General features: G+C 39.7%; 1 protein-coding gene across 1 annotated transcript in view; it reads right to left on the bottom strand.

Moving 5' to 3' along the window:
* Window positions 1-25648, bottom strand: part of csmd3b (CUB and Sushi multiple domains 3b) — an 815905-nt gene that overhangs the window by 76606 nt on the left and 713651 nt on the right. Inside the window, exons 46-54 of the mRNA XM_061908578.1 lie at window positions 24542-24687; window positions 20431-20511; window positions 19776-19889; window positions 19501-19689; window positions 13854-14000; window positions 7578-7766; window positions 3450-3635; window positions 3195-3389; window positions 2949-3122 (exon numbers count right to left, since the gene is read on the bottom strand). Of these exons, the coding sequence (XP_061764562.1) occupies window positions 2949-3122; window positions 3195-3389; window positions 3450-3635; window positions 7578-7766; window positions 13854-14000; window positions 19501-19689; window positions 19776-19889; window positions 20431-20511; window positions 24542-24687 (1421 nt within the window). The remainder of the gene's footprint in view (window positions 1-2948; window positions 3123-3194; window positions 3390-3449; window positions 3636-7577; window positions 7767-13853; window positions 14001-19500; window positions 19690-19775; window positions 19890-20430; window positions 20512-24541; window positions 24688-25648) is intronic.

Raw genomic sequence — 25648 nt, 5'->3', positions numbered from 1 at the left:
ATCTCAGGGCGGACACTCTAACCACTTGGCCACCGAGTAAGTATTTTTCGTACCCACTGTATGAAACCATCAATGGCAAATGTGCACCTTGCAACACTCGAAGGTCAAAAAGTGCCTGAAATTTTCACCAAACCTGATAAACAAAACATCTGAATGTTTGTTTCAACCTAAGTCAATAATCTGCTTTCAGCAAATAAACATCACATCCAGTAGTCAGCTCACATAAGACATTTTAAAGTGTGTTTTCGCCTCTCGGAGTTGGCAACATCAAGGACAATGTAGTGCTTTTCTTCAAGGTAAATTCAATTTCTTTTTTTTCAAAAGGGTGATTTATTTATTTTTAGCGTAGGCTGTTTTGAAGTAAATGATAGAAAAACACAGGTATTGAATCTAAATGCTGTTTATGTTGCAGCTAACAGCTTTAAGTAGGCAGCAGGGCTTCATGGCGAAGTGACATAGCAGACGTTTTTTCTTGGCTTTTTAGAGGTGAAAAAGGGAACATTGGATGGAAGTGAGCTCACAGCAGAAGCTTTTTCGTTCCTGAGGGGTCAAGGGCAGAAGGAAGCAGCTGTGGTGGCAGATGATGGGCAGTGTGGGAGGTTATCTCGGCTATCCCCCCGTCCTCATTAGACGGTGGAGAAAAATCCCATCTTTCAAACTTTCTTTCTTCACACCTTGTTGGGTGACCTAATTCTATGGCGCCCTCTGTGGGTTTTGGTCAAACTGCTTTGGGAGACATGCCAGCATACATGTAACATGGCCACTGTATCCAACTAGAATAGCACCTGCAAACCAAAATGGCTTCTTTGATGATTTTCGTTTGTCCTGCCATGATGAACAAGTGTACCAAGTCGGAATGGGGACCGAATCCCGTATTTTTTTGGCACCAACCAAATCACGCCAGTCTTACCAGGCATCGATTGACGTAAAATCCAACGGTGCCATTTTTTGGTATTGGGGTTGCACGTGACCTCATGGCTAGTTGCCCACTCAGCTGGCTTCCCGCACTTCGGCAGTTGCTGACCACTCCAGCAGCACTGAGAGCTGACTCACTCAAACTACCTTGAGGTAATTTTCAATGCCAACAAAGCAATTGACAAAAAAAGCTTTGACATATATAAAGAAAGGCTCCACTTTTCTAAAAATGTGCTATCTTGATGCTAAGATACATTAGCTTTGCTATTGACATGCTACTGATTAGCATTCACAATTATTCATGGCGATTTCAACACCTCCTAATTTGGTAATAACGTTCAAGTTTAAATCTCAACGATAGTCACACACACTCTAGGTGTGGTGAAATTATCCTCTGCATCCGACCCCTCCCCATGTTCACCCTCTGGGAGGTGAGGGGAACAGTGAGCAGCAGTGGTGGCTGCGCTCGTGAATCATTTTGGTAATTTAACCCCCAATTCCAACCCTTAAAGCTGAGTGCCAAGCAGGGAGGCAATAGGTCCCATTTGTAAAGTCTTTGATATGACTCGGCCGGGGTTTGAACTCACGACCTTCCAGTCTCAGAACGGACACTCTAACCACGAGCCTACTGAGCAGGTGTAATGAAAACTACAACTAACATGCATGTTGCAATCAAACACCTGGTGCGTAATAAGTATGATACTTAAAGTAGTTACACTTTTTAGGGCGCAACATAAAAAACAACACACCATAAATGATTCATTTCTGCCATCTAATACTCTTAGACCTGCAACTGCAATAGCAAATTAATGCCACACTTGAAAATGAGATAATGAATAAAAAAGAATAAAACAAGATATAACAGCTGGAAAGCAGTTAACATAATCAGCTCATTTTTATATTTTGCAATAAAAAATGACATTTTTATATATCCCTCCATTTTTACCTTTCGTGGTCACGGGGGTGCTGAAGCCTACCTCGGCTGCATTCAGGCGGTAGGCGGAGTACGCCCTGGACAAGTTGCCACCTCATCACAGGGCCAACACAGATAGACAAACAACATTCACACTCACATTCACACATTTAGTGTTGCCAATCAACCTATCCCCAGGTGCATGTCTTTGGAGGGGGGAGGAAGCCGGAGTACCCGAAGGGAACCCATGCAGTCACGGGGAGGACATGCAAACTCCACACAGAAAGACCCAGAGCCAAGGATTGAACCCAGGGCCTTCATATTGTGAGGCACACACACTAACCCCTGTTTCACCATGATATTTCAAACAATTAATATTTATCAACACACACAAAAGTACAGAGTATTGGTGTCAGTTCCCAGGTACCAGGAATATGTACCGTATCTATTCAAATGTGAACAATACCCACCCCTAGTACCAAGTTTGGTGTCAATCAAATGCACTGATCATGCATGTTGATATTTCATAACTCACTGGGGGTGCTTTCTGGGAGGCTTGAAGGGGCCTGCCCTGTACCTCTAAAATATGTACATTTTCACCACAAGTTTGGTGAGTTTCGAAGTCGCTGTCAAAATTGATTTAGTCTACAGTATTTATAGTTTGTGTTTTGTTAGAGACAGCCATGTGCAAGTTAATACATTTTGGAAGGCATGTTGAAATACATCTGCGATGAGGTGGCGACTTGTTCAGGGTGTACCCCGCCTTCCGCCCGATTGTAGCTGAGATAGGCGCCAGCGCCCCCCGCGACCCCGAAAGGGAATAAGTGGTAGAAAATGGATGGATGGGATGTTGAAATACATGTAATGAAGATTCTCTCAATGGTTGATCCTCATTACACAAATGGTCAATGAACTAGTTGCAAAGTGGTGGCCATGTTTTTTCAACCCATCTTGCTTAAATGTTACACACATGTGCTGGTCAGTCCTCTAAAGGGGTGTGCCTAATTATGTGCTGATTCGGCTAAACAACCTAAAGTTTGTAGAGCTCATTGAGCTGGTTTTTAGCGTGTGAAGTACATAACCTGCTTCTGGAAATGCATTTCTAATGACATCCACGTACCCAAACATCGCGTCTCTGTTCCACTCCAAAGCCCGGATGACAGACACTCCCTGACCCCTGAGCCCACCAGCATGAAGCCGGAGTCACAGGTGAAGATGGCCGTCGCTCCGAAGCTCGTCTGAGTGCCAATCTTCTTCCCGTTGGGCGGAGACGGCAGCTCGCCACAAGAGATAACTGAAAATCAACAAATTAAACATAAGAAACGATTACTGCAAAGACGACTTGAAGACGAGGTTGGACACTCACTCTGACAGTGCGGCCTCTCGTTCCTCCAGCTCCACATGCCAGTGGGCAGGCATTGGATATGGGCGGGACCTAATCTGTAATAGCCCGGGTCACATGTGAAGACGATGCGGGTTCTGTATTCGTAGTGGGAGCCGTTCACGATCCTCCATCGGCCGTGCTCCAGGGAGAAGGAGCTGATGCTCGGACACACCACAACTGTAAAAAGGACAAATGCTTAGGTACCCCAGTGGAAGACATTGTGAGGGATGTGCCAACCTGAGCATCTTGGTATCTTATTGTGGTTGCTCCACGTCCCGTCGGGCTGGCAGATGGCTGACGTCAGCTCTTTGCTGGAGAGCCTGTAGCCGTCGTTACAGAAGTAGGAGACTCGGGTCCCGACCGAGTAGTCGGCCGTTAGAACGCCGCCGTTTGTCGGTGCCTTGGGGGCCCCGCACGAGACAGCTTGGGGGAACACACAAATGGACAGACGTTGGACTCTTTCAAGTGTCGTTTGATAGAGACGAAAACAGATGGTACGGGGCCAATGTAATGGGTGTTTACATTTTGTAACTTTGAGGCTCTCAACTGCACTCCTGAGTGTCCCCAACACGGTGAAGTAATACACAACAGCAGACAAAACACTCATCAATTATCTACTTTTCAAACCCTTTTCAATGGGGGTTTATTTAGTTTGGGATCAGTCTCTTTAACATATTTTAGGATACAAGCGGTAGGAAATGAATGGATGAAGAATACCACCCCATAGTTCCTGAATGTTGGGGTCTTTTTAAAGGTAATGTAAATTATGCTAGCGAGTACGAACGTGTGAATAATCATCCATCCATTTTCTAGCGCTTGTCATTCTCAGGGTCACGGACAACTCTAGCCTATCCTGATTAATTTCAAAAGTGCGATTAATCTGATCAAAAAAATATTTTGTCAGCACTAGTCCCGCGACCCCACAAGGGAATAAGCGGTAGAAAATGGATGGATGGATGGATAGTTTTTATTAATACTTATTTTAGTGCAGTCAAATGGCACATTTTTAAAAATCAGATTATTCACACTTTTGAACAATTAATCATGATTAATCAATCACAGGTGATTACTCACTTGCATACATTAAATTACCAAAAAAAACCTCCAATATTTGGACAGGAACGCAATTTTATAGTCAAAATGGCATTTACGAACATTTTTTAAATGTTTTACCTGCATGCACATCATTTACTTGCTAAACAATTGGTAACAATTTTATCTAGAGTCCAGTCAGGTTTTATTTTGAGGGGGAGTTTGCCACTTGTCGGAGTCTCCTCACTCATCCTTGCATCGATGTATTGTTCTGACCGTATAACAACCTGCACTGCCTTTCAGGTAACTATTGCGGTTAAGTTAAAGGAGCATGTAAGAGAGATTGACTCATATGTTTTTTTTTTTCAGGACCGGTACAAATACCGATTATCATGAGTCAAGGAGAGCGATAACCAATATTTGGAGTCAAAACTAATTTGCACTAAAAGTTAGCTAAACATGAATAATATACATCAGTAAACTGCTGGACAAGGCTTAGAGTTTTTGTTTATTTAACATAATTTCTTAGGAAATGACCGACCAGTAGTTGCATGTTGTGGTTAATTTAGCAGCAAAATCATTTACAAGACTCCTATTTGCCAATTTACATAAAGTTTGGATTGTTGGCAGATTAATACATCATTTCTGTCCATCCCTCTCTGTCTATCTTGTATCTAATGATATAGTTTTGTTGTAGTTGTGAAAAAAAAAAAATATATATATATACGTCAAATTGCCAAATATCAGCGCCGTCAAAATATAGTAAAAATACAAACCCCGTTTCCATATGAGTTGGGAAAATGTGATAGATGTAAATATAAACGTAATACAACAATTTGCAAATCCTTTTCAACCTATACTCAATTAAATGCACTACAAAGACAATATATTTGATGTTCAAACTCATAAACCTTATTTCTTTTTTTTGCAAATAATAATTACCTTAGAATTTAATGGCTGCAACACGTGCCAAAGTAGTTGGGAAAGGTCATGTTCACCACTGTGTTACATCACCTTTTCTTTTAAGAACACTCAATAAACGTTTGGGAACTGAGGAAGATAATTGTTGAAGCTTTAAAAGTGGAATTCTTTCCCATTCTCGTTTTAAGTACAGCTTCAGTCGTTCAACAGTCCGGGATCTCCCCTGTCTTATTTTACGCTTCATATGCGCCACACATTTTGGATGGGAGACAGGTCTGGACTGCAGGCGGGCCTGGAAAGTACCCGCACTCTTTTTTTTACGAAGCCACGCTGTTGTAACACGTGCTGAATGTGGCTTGGCATTGTCTTGCTGAAATAAGCAGGGGCGTCCATGAAAAAAACGGCGCTTAAATGGCAGCGTAAGTTGTTCCAAAACCTGTATATGCAGCATTAATGCTTCCTTCACAGATGTGTAAGTTACCCATGCCTTGGGTACTAATGCACCCCCATACCATCACAGAACCTGGCTTTTGAACTTTGCGTCAATAACAGTTTGGATGGTTCGCTTCCCCTTTGGTCCGGATGACACGATGTCGAATATTTCCAAAAACAATTTGAAGTGTGGACTCCTCAGACCACAGAACACTTTTCCCCTTTGCATCAGTCCATCTTATATGATTTCGGGCCCAGAGAAGCGGCGGCATTTCTGGATGTTGTTGATAAATGGCATTGGCTTTGCATAATGGAGCTTTAACTTGCACTTACAGATGTAGCGACAAACTGTATTTAATGTAGTGACCGTGGTTTTTCGAAGTGTTCCTTGGCCCATGTGGTGATCTCCTTTAGAGATTGATGTCGGTTTTTGATACAGTGCCATCTGAAGGATCGAAGGTCATGGTCATTCAATGTTGCTTTCCGGCCATGCCGCTTACGTGGAGTGATTTCTCCAGATTCTCTGAAGCTTTTGATGATATTATGGACCGTATATGTTGAAATCCTTAAATGTCTTGCAAATGCATTTTGAGAAACGTTGTTCTTAAACTGTTTGACTATTTGCTCACGCAGTTGTGGACAAAGGGGTGTACCTCGCCCCATCCTTTCTTGTGAAAGACTGAGCATTTTTTGGGAACCTGTTTTTATACCCAATCATGGCACCCACCTGTCCCCAATTAGCCTTCACACCTGTGGGACGTTCCAAATAAGTGTTTGATGAGCATTCCTCAACTTTATCAGTATTTATTGCCACCTTTCCCAACTTCTTTGTCACATGTTGCTGGCATCAAATTCTAAAGTCAATGATTATTTGCAAAAAAAAAAAGTTTATCAGTTTGAACATTAAATAAGTTGTCTTCGTATCATATTCAACTGAATATGGGTTGAAAATGATTTGCAAATCATTGTATTCCGTTTATATTTACATCTAACACAATTTACCAACTCATATGGAAACGGGATTTGTAAATGGCACAACTAATCTGCTTATGTACATGATTAATGCAATATTTTTCGTAAATAATCTCATGAGTGGAGTTCTTTTTGACATTTCTCATTTTTACATTTAATATGTAATTCCTTATTTATCTTTTTTTTTTTTGAGCTCATATAATTAGTAAAAATATTTTTAATTTATTTAATTCACGAACAGCATGGCACGGTTAAGAGAGTGGCCGAGCTAGCAACTTGAGGGTTCATGGTCCGATCCCCACCTTCACCAAACCTTGTCACGTCCGTTGTGTCCTTGAGCAAGACACTTCATACTTGCTCCAGATGGGTCGTGGTTAGGGCATTGCATGGCAGCTCCCGCCATCAGTGTGTGAATGGGTGAATGTAGAAATAGTGTCAAAGCGCTTTGAGTACTTTGAAGGTAGAAAAGCGCTATTCAAGTATAACTCGTTTTAATTGTTCTTCTTAAAGCACTTACACAATTAATGCCTCTATTTATTTAAATCCCCCATAGTTCAAGTTAATAACAGCTAAGACCTCTAACTAGCACCGGGTCAAAAAAGATAAAACAAGATGGAAGCGCAGCTCTTTTAAGTATCCTAAGCACCTTTATCTATCTCTGCATGCACTTTAAACTGCTACCACTCAGCAGACAGTGTTACATTTGCCGTAATGTTATTCACAGTACGGACCTCTTGTACAATATTAATGCTGACTGAGCAGTTTGCTACTTACCACTCTTACAACATTAGTTTTGTTGCTGCTGTGTTGTGAAATGTACACCTTCAAAAATGACCAAATGCTCAAAAAGAGCTACATTTTCCTTTCCACCTTCTCCTGCACTCAAAATCCTTGGTAAAGCTGAAACAGTAATATGATTTCCTTTAATCACCTGCTAAATACATAAACAGCCTAATTAGAGCAATAGCGGCTCTGTAGTATAAAAAAGCAGGGGGAAGTTCAAGTCACCTTGACAGGCAGGCACAGGCGAGTCCCAGGCATGGTAGGCGCGCGGAGTGCGTCGGCAGGTCGCCGTGGCGTTGCCGATGAGACGGTAGCCGCGGTCACACGCCCACCGCACCACGCTGTTGATGTGGCCGCCGCTCTGCGAGGAAATGGATCCGTGGAGCGGCGAGTCCGGTGTGGAGCAGTACAGCGCTGTGAAGGAAAAAATTCCAAGACCGAGATTTGAGTTGAAGTGAAGATGAGGACGAAAGACAGTTGAAAAAGCAAGAAGCACTTTCATTGGCATTGCATATGAAGTCACTTAATGACATCAGAGTCATTATTTTCTTTCTGTATAATGACATTTCAGAACCTTTTATGGCCACCATTTCACAAACAAATGCACATCTACTACATTCTAGAGCAGAATTCAAACCTACTTATACTGGTATGTACTGGTAATGGTACCTTTTCATCCACTCATCCATCTTCTACCGTTTGTCCCTTTTTTGGGGTCGCTGAAGCCTATCTCAGCTGCATTCGGGCGGAAGGCGGGTTATACCCTGGACAAGTCGCCACCTCGTCACAGGGCCAACACAGATAGACAGACAACATTCACACTCACATTCACAAACTAGGGCCAATTTAGTGTTGCCAATCAACCTATCCCCAGGTGCATGTCTTTGGAGGCGGGAGGAAGCCGGAGTACCCGGAGGGAACCCGCGTAGTCACGGGGAGAACATGCAAACTCCACACAGAAAGATCATGAGCGCAGGATCGAACCCAGGACCTTCATATTGGGAGGCTCATGCACTAACCCCTCTACCACCAGGCTGCCTGGTACTTTTTCAGTGTATTCCCAAAAATTCCGGCCAATTTGGATCGTTTATAACCAAGTAAACATTGAAATATTTCTTTAATGCTCAAAAAGGATGCATTTTATTGAAGTCTTCATGTTGTATAGTGGCTGTTCATTTACTCAACTGAAAAGAGTAGTCAGCTGCAAGGGGTTAGGCAGGTGTTAGGGTGGATGTTTTTGAATTAAGTCTTGTTTAATGCTGTTTTTTTTTAGAATAAAATGACATGCCCTTGAATTAATATTGATAATATATTATAACAATATAACAATATACCTACTGTACAGTATAATACTAATAATAATACATGTAATTAGGGGTGTTGAAAAAAAACTGATTCACATCCGAATCGCAATTCCTTTTTATTCAAATTCGAAATTGATTTATAATTTCGAAAAATTGAGGAAAAGAAGGAACTGAGCCTGAAGGCAAAGCTCTCAATTTACCAGTCGATCTACGTTCCCAAGACTTAATTTAGGTGCTTACTCGCTGCGTGTTTACAGTACGACATACGTCAGAAGCCGAGAGGTTTTATAGCAGCCAGACGAGGTTTTATTTTGTAATCCATACCAAATTTGTTTGGTTTGATCTGTTTCATTCAAGAAACAACTCTTAATTGAGCAGTCACCACAAGAAACATAATCAAATCGTGAGTAGTAAAAGTAATAATTATAATAATGATAATATTAATAATAATAATAACAATGATAACATATTATAACTTATATTTTTATTTTATTCTATCTTAATCATTGTATTTTATTATATAGTTTGATTATGTATAATAATGACCATACAAAATATACATTTTACAATATATGCCAAGTTCAAAAGTTATTAAAAGCATTAATACAGACAAAAAAAACCAAACAGGAACCATTAGTTTTCAATTGTAATACTACTGAAGAAATTATCATAGTTAGGGGGCAGCATTATGAAACTCCTCACATCAATAAATTGTAGAGACTGTCAGTCGGTGCTGCTTTTTTGGTGAGCAACAACCTCTCTTTCTCCCCCTCTGGAAAGAAGACTTCTATCTGGCAATTAATTATTTCTATGTGAGTAGAAGCCAACATTCAAGCAATCGTATTAATAATTGACCAAGGTTAATCCATTTTAGAAGAAGACCACCAGTAGCTGCTTCAAACCTGTCGGCTTATTAAAACATTATGACATCGCACCCAATGATGCCAATAAGCCAAGCGCTGCATTAGCACCAGCAACACTTCCATTATATTACTCAATCAGGCGTTATTAACATTGGACCCCAAAAACCAAGATCTTGAGTGACCTTGTTTAATCTGATTACAACAAGTGGACTTCACTGTGGCTTGTTTAACAGGCTTTGTTGGGGGGATTTTGCACTGGATTTAGTCGTAGACCTTTAAAGGTAGTTTTGTTGTTAAAGTGGTAACTTCTTTTTACACTTGTGCACCAATTAATCCCTCGTTTTGTCAAACAGATTGGTTATTACAGTTTATCAAATGACAAAGCCCTCACAAGGATACAGCAGGGCTATTCAAATGGCGGCCTGGGGGCAAAATCAAGCGCTGGACTGACACTATAGCTGAAAAAGTTTAAGACCACCATTTTTGCAACAAATTCCTAAAAACACAAGAGTGTTTCTGTTGTGTAGAAGAACTTGCACCACTGCAAACACATTAGCAGATCCTTACATTGAGAGTTTAATATTGCCAGCAAACATAGAACACTAATGTCCAAATTTGATATTTACATAACTGAGGTGTTTCTCAAGGTACTCCTTTAAGTCCTCTCCTTTTTGGCAGTTTTAAACTTTTTTTGTAACGTGATTTATGCAACTAAAATGGTGCCGAAGCTTGTTTGTTTCAGATGCAGTCAGTTGTCGTTTGTTCAACTTCTTTAGTTATACTAGTGGTGTTCCTCAAGGTTCCGTTTTGGGTCCTCATTTTTTTATCATTTTGGCTGTTCCACTGGCGGCCCGTGATAATAGTTAAAAACACTTTTGTGAAACTAACATTGTTGCAGCTGATTCCTCCAAAACACTAGAGTGCTCTTATAAAAATGACATCTTGACAGCTTGACTAGCTTTTTTGTAGAAGGTCCTTAAAAGAGCAGAGCGCTCCTGTAACTTGGACATAATAAATAAAGCAAAAAAAAAGTCTACTGTAGAGCAGTGGTTCTCAAATGGGGGTACGTGTACCCCTGGGGGTACTTGAAGGTATGCCAAAGGGTACGTGAGATTTTTCAAAAATATTCTAAAAATAGCAACAATTCAAAAATCATTTATACATATATTTATTAAATATTACTTCAACAAAATATGAATATAAGTTCATAAACTGTGAAAAGAAATGCGATATTCAGTGTTGACAGCTAGATTTTTTGTGGACATGTTCCATAAATGTTGATGTTAAAATGTTCTTATTTTCTGAATACATGTTTAGAATTAAGTTCATGAATCCAGATGGATCTCTATTACAATCCCCAAAGAGGGCACTTTAAGGATAGGGATAGGATAGGATAAGATAGGATAGGATAGGATAGGATAAGTCTTTATTGTCATTGCACAAGTTTAACTTGATGATTACTTCTATGTGTAGAAATCTTTATTTAATAATTGAATCACTTGTTTACTTTCAACAAGTTTTTAGTTATTTTTATATATTTTTCCAAATAGTTTAAGAAATACCACTACAAATGAGCAATGTTTTGCACTGTGACACAATTTAATAAATCAGAAACTGATGACATAGTGCTGTATTTTACTTCTTTATCTCTTTTTTCAACCAAAAATGCTTTGCTCTGATTATGGGGTACTTTGATTAAAATAATTTCACAGGGGGTACATCACTGAAAAAAGGTTGAAAACCACTGCTGTAAAGGACGCTGGTTCTCAGAAAATACAAAATATGACTAATAGTGAAGGCCCCCGAGCCACCCTGGCCCCTAACTTTCTGGAAATGCGGCCCCCAAAACAATTTAGTTGAATATCCCTGATTTACAGTCTTATGGTCATTCACAGTTTTATAGTTTATGTTTACTCAGTTTTACACTTGCCTGGCAAATTTAAATGACCCTCTCCTTGACAGTCATTTAAGTTAATAATAATAAGCGAACGTATTTTGACAATGACCAATAATGAAAAAGCTCTGAATGTTAGCTGCAAGGTGCTAGCTCGCTATACTCTATGTGAAAAGTCACTCGCTATCAAAAGGAGCCTTTTTTGTTCATGATGGTTAACCTTTTGCAGTGGTTAACTTATTTTTTACACTTGGCGCCTTGCTCATTCATCAATGAAAGTAAATATGCGGCAGAAAACATAGAAATTAAAAAAAGCTATAACCCACTGTCAATGTTAGCTAGCTCGCTAAATGTAACACATACCTGCTTGTTACTAGCTCTCTCCGGAATGTTTGACAGCGATGTATTTACAATTATACAGGCTGTTACAAAATGTTACATCATTTTAAAAGCAACAATTATTGTATAGTCATATGGCCCAATTCATCGCGGTTTACCTGACACATGAAAGGTGACACATTTGGGGGGAGGAGGGGTGTACCATCCACTATTGGCGCTAGATTGCAGAAGAGTGTTAAATATCCTAAAATGTGTTTTGTGGCAATTCCAACTTTGACAACAGCGTCAGTTGCTATGTAGAGTGGTGCTTTCCTTCATTTTTAGTAGACTGCATTGCTAAAAATTATTAACCCCCCACTTTTTTCTCATGTGAGATCCACCCAGGAATTGGGCCATGTGAGTCCCTTCCCTACTTCATATAACAATTTTTTGGGAGACCCTGTATATAGAATCCTGTGACACACTAAATCTCTTTAGACTGGATTATTAGGTGTGAGTAGTAAAAACACAAAAGAAAAATCCCAGCAAGCTGACATATTTTGACCTCATAATTCAACATTTTTAATTGTAATAAAACAGGACTAACGCTGTGACTCAGCTCAGGTAGGCATCTGCTTTAGTTCGAACACTAATCCATCAAGTAGAAGGAGAGGGATTTAAAGGTTACAGAAAGTAACCAGGTACGGCCATCATGTTCACCTTAACTGTCAAAAACATCCTTGAATATATATCCTCCTGATTGCATGGCTGAGGGTCTTACACAAAAGTTCTACTTGCAAGTGTGCAACTTGCGCCAAAAAACACCATCTGTGCTAAACAAGATGTTACACAAAGTTTTTAAAAAGGCAGTCAGAAGAGACAACTTTTCTGTCACTACCGTATTTTCTGGACTATAAAGCGCACTTAAAATCCTTATTTTCTCAAAACTCGACAGTGCACCTTTTAACTCGATGCACCTAATGTAAGGAATACTTTGGTTGAGCTTACCCACCTCAAAGCTATTTTGTTTGGTACATGGTGTAATCATACATGTAGACTGCACTATAATGGCAATATGTCTCAAGTAAACGACACCGACATTTTAAATGTTCCATTGAAAATATAGAACATTACACTTGGCGCTCAAAAATTTATCAAAATGTTTCAGCACAACTTTGGTAAGCTATGAAGCCGCACCGCTTGAAGGATTGTCTGCGCATTAAACATACGATTATTATTATGGTGTGTGTGTGTATAAGGTAAGTCATTATCTGGCGTTTTGTTTCGCAATATTACAAACGTTTGTATGCAAAAGCAACTTTTCTTACCTTCCGGTACCTGCTGATCTGTATTGGGATCTGTATAAGTCCTGAAGAATTGCGCTCATCCGTGATAAGCGATAAATCAATAAGGTTCTTCTTTTTTTCATCTTCTTGTTATGGGATATTCATCCTCCACTGTTGCCATTTCTAATATAAAATAGTGTAAAGTTCTTACTTATATTTATCAAAAAACTCACTGTGAAAGCGCTAAAACATAATTGCGTAGTGAGTTTATATTATTCACCCAAGGAACTGTAGTTATAAGAGTTCCGGTCGGACATTTTTTCACGGGACACATTTCCAGAGATGCTGCTCTGTTATTGATTTAAGTAAATTCTGAATATCTTTAAAAAATTTAGCTACATCTTTTGACACTTCTTCCACTCCCATCCTTGCACGCTACACCGCTAAAACTACGTACGGCGCATCAGGAAGCGACTTTCAGAAAGCGACTTGAAGAATATCTGGAAAACATAGTCTATGCAACATTTTGACCAAAGAACCACCATTAATTGTTATGTAGACCACAAGGAAGTGTTTTCCATTTAGAAAAAAAATAATAATAATAACAATATGACTCCCTATAATCCGTTGCGCCTAATATATGAAAAAAGATAAAAAATAGAGCATTCATCGGCATCGGTGGTGTGCCCTATAGTCCGGAAAATACAGTATTTCATTAATTCCACTTAAAAAACTTAAAGTCTTTCCTTCTGTCTGCCTCCTTCTTTACAGTACATGCAATATAAGAGTGTTAGTTAGTAGTAAAATAAAATTGGGATACATACTTTGGTACTCACCAACATAGCGAATTTTGAAGCCACTCTTGTTCGTGTTGTGGTCTGACGACCAGCGCACCAGGAACTGATGGCCGGAGGTTGTTAAATTAAAGGGCGTCGGCAGGTCTCCGCTCAGCGTTGCCAAAGTTGGATCATTGGTGGACGGACCTGAAAGTGCATCGAAAAAGACTTGTTAGTCCATCTATTTTCAAACTGTGGTACGACAACCACATTTCTTTAGAGTTTTTATTAACAAAAGTACAATCATCCATCCATTTTCTACCGCTTATTCCCTTTGGGGTTGCGGGGGGCGCCGGTGCCTATCTCAGCTACAATCGGGCGGAAGGCGGTTGTACACCCTGGACAAGTCGCAACTTCATCGCAGGGCCAACACAGATAGACAGACAACATTCACACTCACATTCACACACTAGGGCCAATTTAGTGTTGCCAATCAACCTATCCCCAGGTGCATGTCTTTGGAAGTGGGAGAAAGCCGGAGTACCCGGAGGGAACCCACGCACTCACAGGGAGGACATGCAAACTCCACACAGAAAGATCCCGAGCCCGGGATTGAACCCTGACTACTCAGGACCTTCGTATTGTGAGGCAGACGCACTAACCCCTCTGCCAGCGTGAAGCCTAAGTGCAATCATGTTAGAGAAATAATTGTACGGATACAAATGTAATAACCAAAAATTTGCTTACATATAAATTAGGGCTGTCAAAGTAAACGCGATAATAATGCCTTATCTATAAGTTCCTTTAGCAGAACCAATTTTTTGGACCCTGTTTGACTCTGGGGCCATTCCTTAATGTGAAAAATGTATCTGCGTTGAGTTAGTGTTGAGCCACAATCGATGAAAAATAGCTCAGTTGAATGGAGCTGAAGTGGCCAAAAAAAGGGTATGGCAAGTTGTTGTTCTCCTGACAAGAGTATTTTCATTTATGATTGCCGTGAGACGACTTCACTGCAAAAAGTGCCTGCTGGCATGCTTGCATTTGAAGGAGTTGAGTTTCACTCCCTGGCAGCCTGAAATATTGTGTATTGTATATATATTTTTTTAACACGTTCTGGTTTATAGTCCTCGAATACAAAATGTTAACAGGCTGAATATTACACTTTATTAATCAATACAGAAGGTTAGGATTTTGTCATGCAGCCAAACAAATATGATTACCTTGTATAACACGTAATGTACAGACTATCAGAAGCGATTATTAAGGTAGAAACATCACATTTGATATTACCAAATATCTTTGACAATCAAAGGATGATCGTAACAGTATATAAAGATGAAAGCGTAGCTCATTTCCTCTGAATGCGAGTGCTCCTACAGCGGGAATACTGCACTGTTTTTTTTTTTTGTGCAAATTTTGCAAATCATTTTCAAGAACACACGTCTCTCTTTTCTGTGCATTCTCAATAATAGAAAAACTGCTAGCAAGCGGTGGCTAACAATGCAGGTGATGGGGATTCATCTATTGAGGCGCCCTAAAAATATATTCAAAAAACAATGCTTGCTTCAGTTGGCATTTTTTACCTGAGAAGGGAGGATGATGCTGAATGCATCATCTAAAAAGGGAGCATGAGTTTTGTGCTGAAAGATACAACCATCCAATCAGACCGCATCCCAGTGAGAACAGACATTGTAAGTCGGGGGTTCCTCAACCTTTTTTGCACCAAGGACCGTTTTAATGTTGGCATTATTTTCACGAATCGGCCTTCCACATGTGGCAGATGAATATAGCAAATAAGTGCATGAAAAATGACAAGATTAAAAATCTCACCGTAACGTTGAATTAATGGGAGCCCCTGGCATTTTTCCTTTAAAAAAAAGCTTTCCATAGACTTTTGTTTTTTACTAATTTTTGCTAGTAGTAGGCTTTTTTGGGTTTAGTATCTGATGGGTTATAGTTGATACATTACATTCAAGGGCAAGAGCATGGATGTATATAATAAAGCCAGAAAAACTTGCCATTAGTTCCAGTAGATTTATGTGTTTTTTTATTCCCATTCTAAAAGTTATGTATTCAAATTTTGTGAAATATTTCATATGTACATATACTAATGTTACCTTTTTTTGGTCCAATTTTTAAATACATCTGTTATTGCTAACTACTTGTGTAATACTATATGCAATATTACCAGCACTTTAACTTACTAGGCCAAAGGAGATGTGTATTTCCTTCCTTCAGCACAAGTATTATATACAACAATTTAACACTTCTCCATCTGCCTTATGCACTTTAACTACTGTTGTCACTTTGTTCCTGATCCGCCCTGATCTTAAGTCATCAACCTGCCACGGACTGCAGATGGAACCAAGCTTTTGGCTACAATTTGGCACCTTTACATTTCATATGTTTGTTAATGTACATAGTCCCATGTAACGAAGATGTAACACATATAGCAAATGGCGACTTCCTATCAAGAGTTTTATAATACATCAATGAACAAGCTTATTGGTGTGTCTGGTAGGACTGGCTAAAGTTAAGTAGAATAATATGCGGTCGGTTATAAATTATTTAATGTCTCTGTGCGGCCCGGTAGCAAATGCGTCGCAGACTTGGTTAGGGACGACTGTTGTACTGTAAGTGACAGTTTCTTATGTTTGTATTTTATATTTCTTGTTTAGCACTTAGCAATACTGCTACATGATACTTAGTGTTTCACTATAGCTGGACCTTATTAGTACCCAGCTTCTAAAACTCATAGCTAATCCTCCGTAATAGTGAAATATGTATCTGGAAAATATATGGTTCTGGATCATTATTTGTCCCAAAGTAGTTGTTTTTGCCTCTCATGTAGTGGGCCACGATGAGTAGGAGTTGTTTTTGACAAAAGTAGCGTTAGTTGCTATGCGTTCTATGAAATCAATGCACCCAGGAAAGAAGCTCCAGTAATGCTTAAAAAGACCAAAGTACGTAAATATTACATGTTATGTTTCTACATTACATTTATACTTCCAGCATTTATATGAAACATTGTTGGCGGTTTTAGGATTTTTTTAGAGAGCTTATAGGCAAAATAGGTCAATCCACATGACCTGCATTGTTAGCCTCCTCTTGCCAGCATTGTTTTTTACTATTTAAAACGCACAGAAAAGAGAAATAATATTTTTGTCTCACATAGGGATTGTGGATGATACGCAAAATAAAAAAATAAAGTGCAGTTTCCCTTTAAAGTAATAATTTCATGTCATGTCATCATTAAATGGCTCTGATATGTCAAAAGGCATTAATAAATCGAATACCTTTATAACTGATAACAGTAGTTCAGCCGGGATATGCTAATTTCAAAGTTAGATATCTAGCCCCGAAATATTAATATTGTTTTCGATGCCACCACACCCTCAACCGTTTAACAAATTAGAAAGTCTGGGAGTGTGTTACAACCAGTTTGCCTGTTACGTACCGCCACCTTCATCGAGCTACTGCCACTGGTAAAGTCACTAAACATGTCAGACCTTCGTAAATCTAAAATGTGTTGTTACGATTCTCAACCTATTCATGACAAAGCCAGGAACAAAACTAAAATTTGTATCGGGGATGCCTTTGAAAGATGGAGACATTTGAAGGCGGAGAAGATTTTTTTCATCAGACGCCAAACTTGCTAATTTCCTCCTTGATAGGTAAGTAAGGCATTTACGTTTTCTTATTACTTGTAATAAATGGAAATGGACATTTTTCATGTAAACTATATTGTCCGATACAGTTTATGATCTTGGCTAACAAAGCTAGTATGTCCGTGCAACGAATGCTTAGGAGCGAAGTCACTCTAGTTTAATGCTTACTTATCCTGCTAGCCCGGTCAATGACACATTGACATACAGGCTACCGGGGGAATATATGCCTTTTAGCCAGTATGTGGATGTGTATTCCAACTGACAGAGCAACATATATTTTTGACAAATAAAAGCTATGTGGATATGGGGCGCATCAGTGCCTGTTTCATTCTCAATATGCTAATACACTGAGGAAATGGGTTCCAACATTAGCAAGGCTAATTGCGGTTTCTGGTACTGTATGTGCATCAGGCACATATGGGGGGTATTTGCTTGGCACAATATAATGCATTACATGTAAGGATTTTCTACTTTGTGTATTGACATGGTAGCAGGCTATATGATTTGTGCGTAACGTGGTTTTTGAGTAACGTAGGTTGGCTCATAGAATTGCACTCTGCACTGAAAGATGGTGATGTGCGTACATGAAAGACAATGCAGCGCGTCAGGTTGGATGTAACATGGGGTTATGCTGAATGAAACGTGGTGGTCATTTTACTATTGGCCTTAGCTTGCTATCCAAGTAGGCCTATGCAATATATAATATATTATAGACCACTATATATAATTATTTTGATGGTGGTCCGTGCGGACAAAGTAGACATTTTAGAAGGGTAAAACCAACAATATGTCCCAATGAAAAAATATTGCTGCGTAACTTTATAAATACGTTTGGCTAATCGACATCAGTAAAATGTGGCATAATTACTTCGTAAACCATCTTGCAAGAAGCATAAACAAGAGCAACTGACAGCGTAGGACTCGTCGATTGCCGTTTGAAGTTCCTTGGAGTAGGATTCGGATTCGGCTGCGTATCCTGCAACCTCAGTCATGGAGAGTGGGAGGGTAAGACATCATTTTGACCGTGATTGCTGTACCATTTCTGGCCACATTACTACATGTTGCAACTTTAAGCAGACATCAATTAAAATAATGTAATAAATATATAACATACAATATTTAAAAATAATATATACATTGAAAAATATGGATATGGCAGATTAAACACTTCAGTAGCCAGGATATTACTGCAGATTTTTCTTCCTGTAAAAAGTCCCCTTTTTCGATTCTGTTCATGTTTTTCCGCTTATCCAAGCTTAGACTTCCTTCTCCTCCCAGACATTCTCAGGCCAGCTGAGAGTCATACCGCATCTCTCCAATGTGTCCTTGGTCTTCCCCAAGGCTTCCTTCCGGTCGGATGTTTTTTTATTTATTTAATCAGGACAATCCACATTGATTAACGAATTACAGACTGTGAATTAACCAGATCTTAGCATAGATGCCAGTTTACATCTGTAGTCCCAAGACATAAAAACACGAACGTGGAAGGACTATATTTGTACTATAGTCTTAAGACTTTTTTGAATACTGTACGCTAGTGATCAAGGGTGATGGGTCAAATGCAGAGAATAAGTTCGCCACATCTAGCATGTGTGTGACAATCATTGGTACTTTAACTTTTAACTAACTTAACTTTGTGGAAAGTGTTTTGAGAAAACCCTTTTACGTTAAATGGGTTAATCTTGTATAGCGCTTTTCGGCCTTCAAGGTACTCAAAGCTCTTTGACACTATTTCCACATTCACCCATTCACACACTGATGGCGGGAGCTAACCACGACCCATCAGGAGCAAGGGCACAACGGACGTGACTACGATGGTGGAAGCCGGGGACCGAACCAGGAACCCTCAGGTTGCTGGCACGGCCACACTGTTCCCACTGCACACAAAAAGTTCCATCAAGACTACAGCAGAGCGAAATATCAATGACCTCTGATCTCACAAATGGACACAAATCCCCAGCAATACACTGTGATTTTTCGGTGTCCAAATATATTTGTCTCTGCAGCCATGTTTTTTCTATTATGAATGTTTGCTTTACCATCGAAAATCTCCAAGACGTCAAACTCTCTGTCGGAGTGGAAACTCTCAAACGTGATGGTCACGTTGTATCCTTTCTCCACCGTAACGCTCCAGGAACACATCTGGAGATTGGGATAGCTCCCAGGCCAACCCGGGCTGAGGATCACACCCGTCGAGTCGTATCGTACGTCATGGGCGGGGCATTGGACTGGAGAAAAAAGAAATAGCACATCCAGCTTTTACTGACATGTTCTTTAAAAAAAAAAAAAAAAAAATGGATAAACTCATGCAGACCTTGGCAGGTCGGAGGCAGTGCATTCATCTGTAGCCTCTCTCCCAGGCGGCAGGTTAGAATCTCACTTCCCACCAATGAGAACCCAGGATGGCACCTGTACCTGATGATGTCACCTAGAGACCAGCATAGGAAGCCATGTCAAATAAGGGGGAGTGAAGTAATGACTACTATAACAACCACTTCACCAGTGATTCTCAAACCGTGGTACGCTGGCTCTATCGAGTGGTATGCCAAAGAACCACTTTATCAAAATACAGTGTTTTATTTTCCAATATTCAAACACAGTGTTACTTTTAGAAATTAGTGTAGTGGAAAAAAGGTTTGCAAGACATTTTGACATTTTTATATGTGCTGATTAATATTTGTCTTGTAAAATCTCCACTTTGACTGTGGAACACAACACTTATTTTCGACACCATATGTCATATTGTAGTAACAATTTGAACTCAATCGAAGCACTATCTGTGTGACGTAGTGCTAAATTTAGATACAGCTCTTGGGAAGGTGTACCTAATGGTTCGACTGTCTCTATGTGTCTCCTTATAAAGTAAATTGTCTTTGGTAGACTTGAGAGAGGGTGACCTGAGGTGCTGCGCGTGTCTCATTTGCAGCCTCCATCACAATGACATGTCTAGAGGCACGCAGACAGCTCACCTATCTCCAGCTCACCGTCCTCCATCAGCATGTCAGCATTGGGCACTTCTGCGGGGGGCTGGCACACCCTTAATTGGTAGGCTGGGAGACAGACGACACGGCACAGGAGGCCGAAAAAGAGAGAAGACACGGTAAAAAAAAAAAAAAAGTAAAAATGTGGCATGTATTGCTCCATCTATTCTGCTTTATTAGTTTTGGTTAACCTCGCTTTATAGCAATTGAACTGCTTGAGAACGCATGGTTAGGTCAGCAAAAGTTAGAGTGGCTACACAAATACACAACCCGTCTTGAATCATAAAACGGCACCAGCCACCGGCGCTGAAAGGCTGTAATCGATAACGCCGCATGACCGTAGATCACATAGTAACCCGGCAAGAGAGAAGGAGAGCTTAGGGCTATAAGTCATGATGAGATTGACTATGAAAACGAGACATGCCAATACGTATCTGCCGCCACTCCTGCATACCGAAATGCACTATGGGCTGCTCCGCATATTTTTGTGTGCATGCACTATGCACTATGTGAGTGTGCATGCGAGGACCCTTAAGAGCAGCCATTGATCTCACTAAGCTCATCCTCATAGCCGTTTCCGAGTCACATCACCTTTCTCAATCTCGCGCCCTCGACCTCATTATCCAACTCCTTTATATACAAAGTTGTATATGCACTGCAAAAACTGAAATCTAAGTAAGATAAATATCTCAAACAAGGATTATATTTGCTTATTCTCTGTATGAAAAGAGAATTATTCTCACTAAGCAGATTTTATGTTAGAGTGTTTTACTTGTTTTAAGGGTTTTGGTCCTAAATGATCTCAGCTTGCTGCTGAGATTTTATGACCTATATTCAGTAAAACATGCTTGAAACTAGAATATCAACTGCTGCAATGGCAAAGCTGTGTCATCAACACTCACAAGTATAAAACTACTTTTTTAAAGTAATAATTTCTTATTTCAAGCATGAAAAAAATATCATGACTTTGACACAATTGTGTCTCATATTAAAACGGATGACAGCCAAATAGACTTTGCTGTTTTATTTTCAATGAACAAAAGAAAATATGTACTCATATAGTAGTACAGTTGGCACAGTACAGTAAACTGTTAGTATTTAAACATTTAACATGTGACATTTCTAACAATTTTGAACAGAAAAGCACATTCACATAAATTCTTCAAAATTACAATCCAAAAATTTTGGGCCATGGGCCGGGCTGTATATATGCGCACTAATTGACTAAAAGAGCATGCACTTGGCGTGATGATGTCATGTTGTCGATGGAAAAATGCATTTTTAGACCGTATTATTTGCCTGAGCGGGTAGGAAACCCAGAGAGTAACAAGCGGGTTGCCTTGTTGCCTTTCCATTAAGAACAATAAATCAGTATTTAGTATAAGTTTGCTGGTTTCAAGAAATGTAATGCAGAGCGCATCAAGATAATGGCACTAGATTTTACTTAATATAACAATATTTTCAACATATTGAACAAAAAGGTCTCTTTTTTTTCTACCAAGAAAAGTGCACTTGTTATTAGTGAGCATATACTTATTTAAGGTATTTTTGGGTTCATTGAAGTAAGCTAATTTTACTTGTTTTGGAAAGTCTTGACAAGCCAAATTTTCTTGTTCTATTGGCAGATAATTTGGCTTAATTCAAGTAAAATATCCCTAATTTTTGTATTTTTCGTTTTGTTTTTGAACACTGACATTTTGCAGTGTGGGACACATATGGGTCCACTCCAGATTATTGATCCAGCTAAAACAAATAAAGCTCTAAAACATACTTTTAGTATGAGTTCACTGCTGCCTAGATAGGGAGTCAAATATTTAACAATATACAGTGGAACTTCAAGTTATTAACCGCTCTATTTGCAAACCTTTCGGTTTACGAACCTTAAGATTGAACCAAATAGGCCTCTGTGAGTGAACCATGTCTCTTTTTGCTAATGCATGATTCATTCATTCAGTCCGTGTGCTGCTGGAAGCTTAAGGGTGCTGCCCTTTTGATGATATCACTTCCTGTTCAATATAGTACACACGGCGCGTGGGGACTATCCTGCACGATACGGACAATTCAATGTACGAACCATGTTCTAGGAATTCTTACATTGAGGTTCCAATGTACATAAATGAAGTAATGATGGACAACTCTGAGTTAAAATCATTGGTTGCTGGTATGGTGTCGTCAAGGGATACAAGATATATATTTTTAATTGGTTAAAATGTGTTTTGTGTTTGAGGTTACATTGTAAAACATTGCCTAGCAGCAATCATCAAAGGGTGCTGCCCCAAATACCTTCTGCACTAGGGGCTCTGATTTGCGGCGGCTACTCTGGCTCTGGCTCATGAGTTCCTCGCTGTGTGCCCTGTGTCAGAGTCATCGTGGAAATGGCCCGCCATTATGCACCTCCTGGTATACTCGGCTCCCTCAGATAGTGTTTTTTCCCCCGGTCCCTCTGTGCTCAGCCGCATATTTTTTACAATACTTTTATTACCTGTGCATATGTTTTGTCAAAAGGAAATCAGGGTTTAGGATTGGTGGGCCTGACTGTTTGACCCTGTAACGTTTTGTTTTTTTAAATGTTTTTAAATGTAAATAAATAAATGATAAATGGGTTGTACTTGTATAGCGCTTTTCTACCTTCAAGGTACTCAAAGCACTTTGACACTACTTCCACATCTACCCATTCCATACTTGCCAACCCTCCCGGATTTTCCGGGAGACTCCCGAAATCAACCCCCTTTCCCGAAAACCTCCCCGGAAAAATCTTCTCCTGAAAATCTCCCGAGATTCAGGCGGAGCTGGAGGCCACGCCCCCTCCAGCTCCATGCGGACCGGAGCCTGTTTTCACGTCCGCTTTCCCACAGCATGTCTGCCCAATGATGTTATAACTGTAGAATGATCGAGGGTGAGTTCTTGGTTTCTTCTGTGGGTTTATTATTAGGTAGTTTCATTAACGTCCTCCCAGCGCGACAACAACACACAACAACAGCAGTCCGTTTTGGTCTACCGTAAAGCAGTTCGTCTGCCGTAAACAGTATTGATTGATTGATTGATTGAAACTTTTATTAGTAGATTGCACAGTTCAGTACATATTTTGTACAATTGACCACTAAATGGTAACACTCAAATAATTTTTTGAACTTGTTTAACTCGGGGTCACCGTTAATCATCCATCCATCCATCCATTTTCTACCGCTTATTCCCTTTCGGGGTCGCGGGGGGCGCTGGCGCCTATCTCAGCTACAATCGGGCGGAAGGCAGGGTACACCCTGGACAAGTCGCCACCTCATCGCAGGGCCAACACAGATAGACAGACAACATTCACACTCACATTCACACACTAGGGCCAATTTAGTGTTGCCAATCAACTTATCCCCAGGTGCATGTCTTTGGAGGTGGGAGGAAGCCGGAGTACCCGGAGGGAACCCACGCATTCACGGGGAGAACATGCAAACTCCACACAGAAAGATCCCGAGCGTGGATTTGAACCCAGGACTGCAGGAACTTCGTATTGTGAGGCAGACGCACTAACCCCTCCCCCACCGTGAAGCCCACCGTTAATCAATTCATGGTAATGTTTGACACTCTTAAACAGGACAATACTGCCATCTACTGTACATGCATATGGTTAGAAAAACAAGGATGGACAATTCCACCCTTAACTCAAGAATGAGTAGATGAGTGTTATATATATGTGTATATATGTGTGTATATATATATATATATACACATATATATATATATATTATATACACATATATACACATATATATATATACACACATATATACACATATATATATATACACACATATATATATACACACATATATATATATATATATATATATATATATATATATATATATATATATATATATATATATATATATAAATAATAAAATATATATATGAAATACTTGACTTGGTGAATGTAAATATACTCCACCCCTCTTGGGCAAGTTTTCTGCCGTGTCAATCTGCATTATACGTGTATATGGAAACTGGAGGTACAGCCTGTTCTGTATTGCTTCAAATAGTATGCTATGCTTTCCCGATGTCATATTAAGAACATATCCTCAAATGTCCATCAAGAGTGCCATCTTACCGTGGTAGCTCAAAACAAAGAATCCAGCTCCAGAGAAGTCTGAGTGGAATTTAATAAGGATGATGTTGGAGGTTGAATAGACGGACTCCAGAGCTGTGTTTCCACTGAATTGGCCAATCTGTGGGGATGATTGGTCAGGACCGTCCCTGCAGGGGAAAAAGGAATGAAAAAAAAACCTAACTCAGTCGTGTCCTACAAATTTGGGACATATCTACTTCTTTGAAGAATGGCCAGAGAGGACACTCAAGTAAGTTACTGCTCTCATTAAGCGGTCATTTGTTGTCAAAGATAGAGCTTTGATGGTATTTACAACACCAAAGCTGGAAAGTCCTACACCACCTCTAAATAGAGATAAAGTGCCTCTGTAAGAATAGTGCCAAAAACACTAAAGCACAAAGATAAGGCACACATAAAATAATATACTGTTACAGTATGTCTACTAACTTTTCCTAATGGACGCTACCTACATCCTGTTAAGAACCAGCGTCCTATGCCGTTCACATTTGCAGATGAAACTTATAACCCCCATAAAAAAAAAAAAAAACAACGCAAATCCCCTAGAGGAGGGGGGGGGAGGGTTGCCCACATAGGTGGTTCTCTCCAAGGTTCTCATAGTCATCATTGTCACCGACGTCCCACTGGGTGTGAGTTTTCCTTGCCCTTATGTGGGCCTACCGAGGATGTCTTTGTGGTTTGTGCAGCCCTTTGAGACACTAGTGATTTAGGGCTATATAAGTAAACATTGATTGATTGATTGAAATGTAGAGAATGCTGGCTCTCAGTAAAAAAAAGATACATGTCGAAAAATTAGGGTATTATTTGTGATTATTGTAAAACATTCCAGCATAAGCATAATACAGATATCCTCAAAGTTGGATATCTGTGACCAATAGTAGAGATGGAAATCATACGAAAACTCACGATTCAATTCCTATTCTTGGAGTGACGAATCGATTCAGAATCAATTCTCGATTGAATACGATTCTCGTTCCAAACCAATTCTCGCAGTGTATTATTTGTGACAAAAATGATACCAAAACCTTTTCAAATAAGGTTACAGGTTACAAAAGCTCCTCTTGGCTGCTGACATATGACATACACACATCG

The sequence above is a fragment of the Nerophis ophidion genome, linkage group LG08, assembly GCF_033978795.1.
Source record: "Nerophis ophidion isolate RoL-2023_Sa linkage group LG08, RoL_Noph_v1.0, whole genome shotgun sequence".
Taxonomy (NCBI): domain Eukaryota; kingdom Metazoa; phylum Chordata; class Actinopteri; order Syngnathiformes; family Syngnathidae; genus Nerophis; species Nerophis ophidion.
This window is presented reverse-complemented; position numbering and strand designations above follow the sequence as displayed.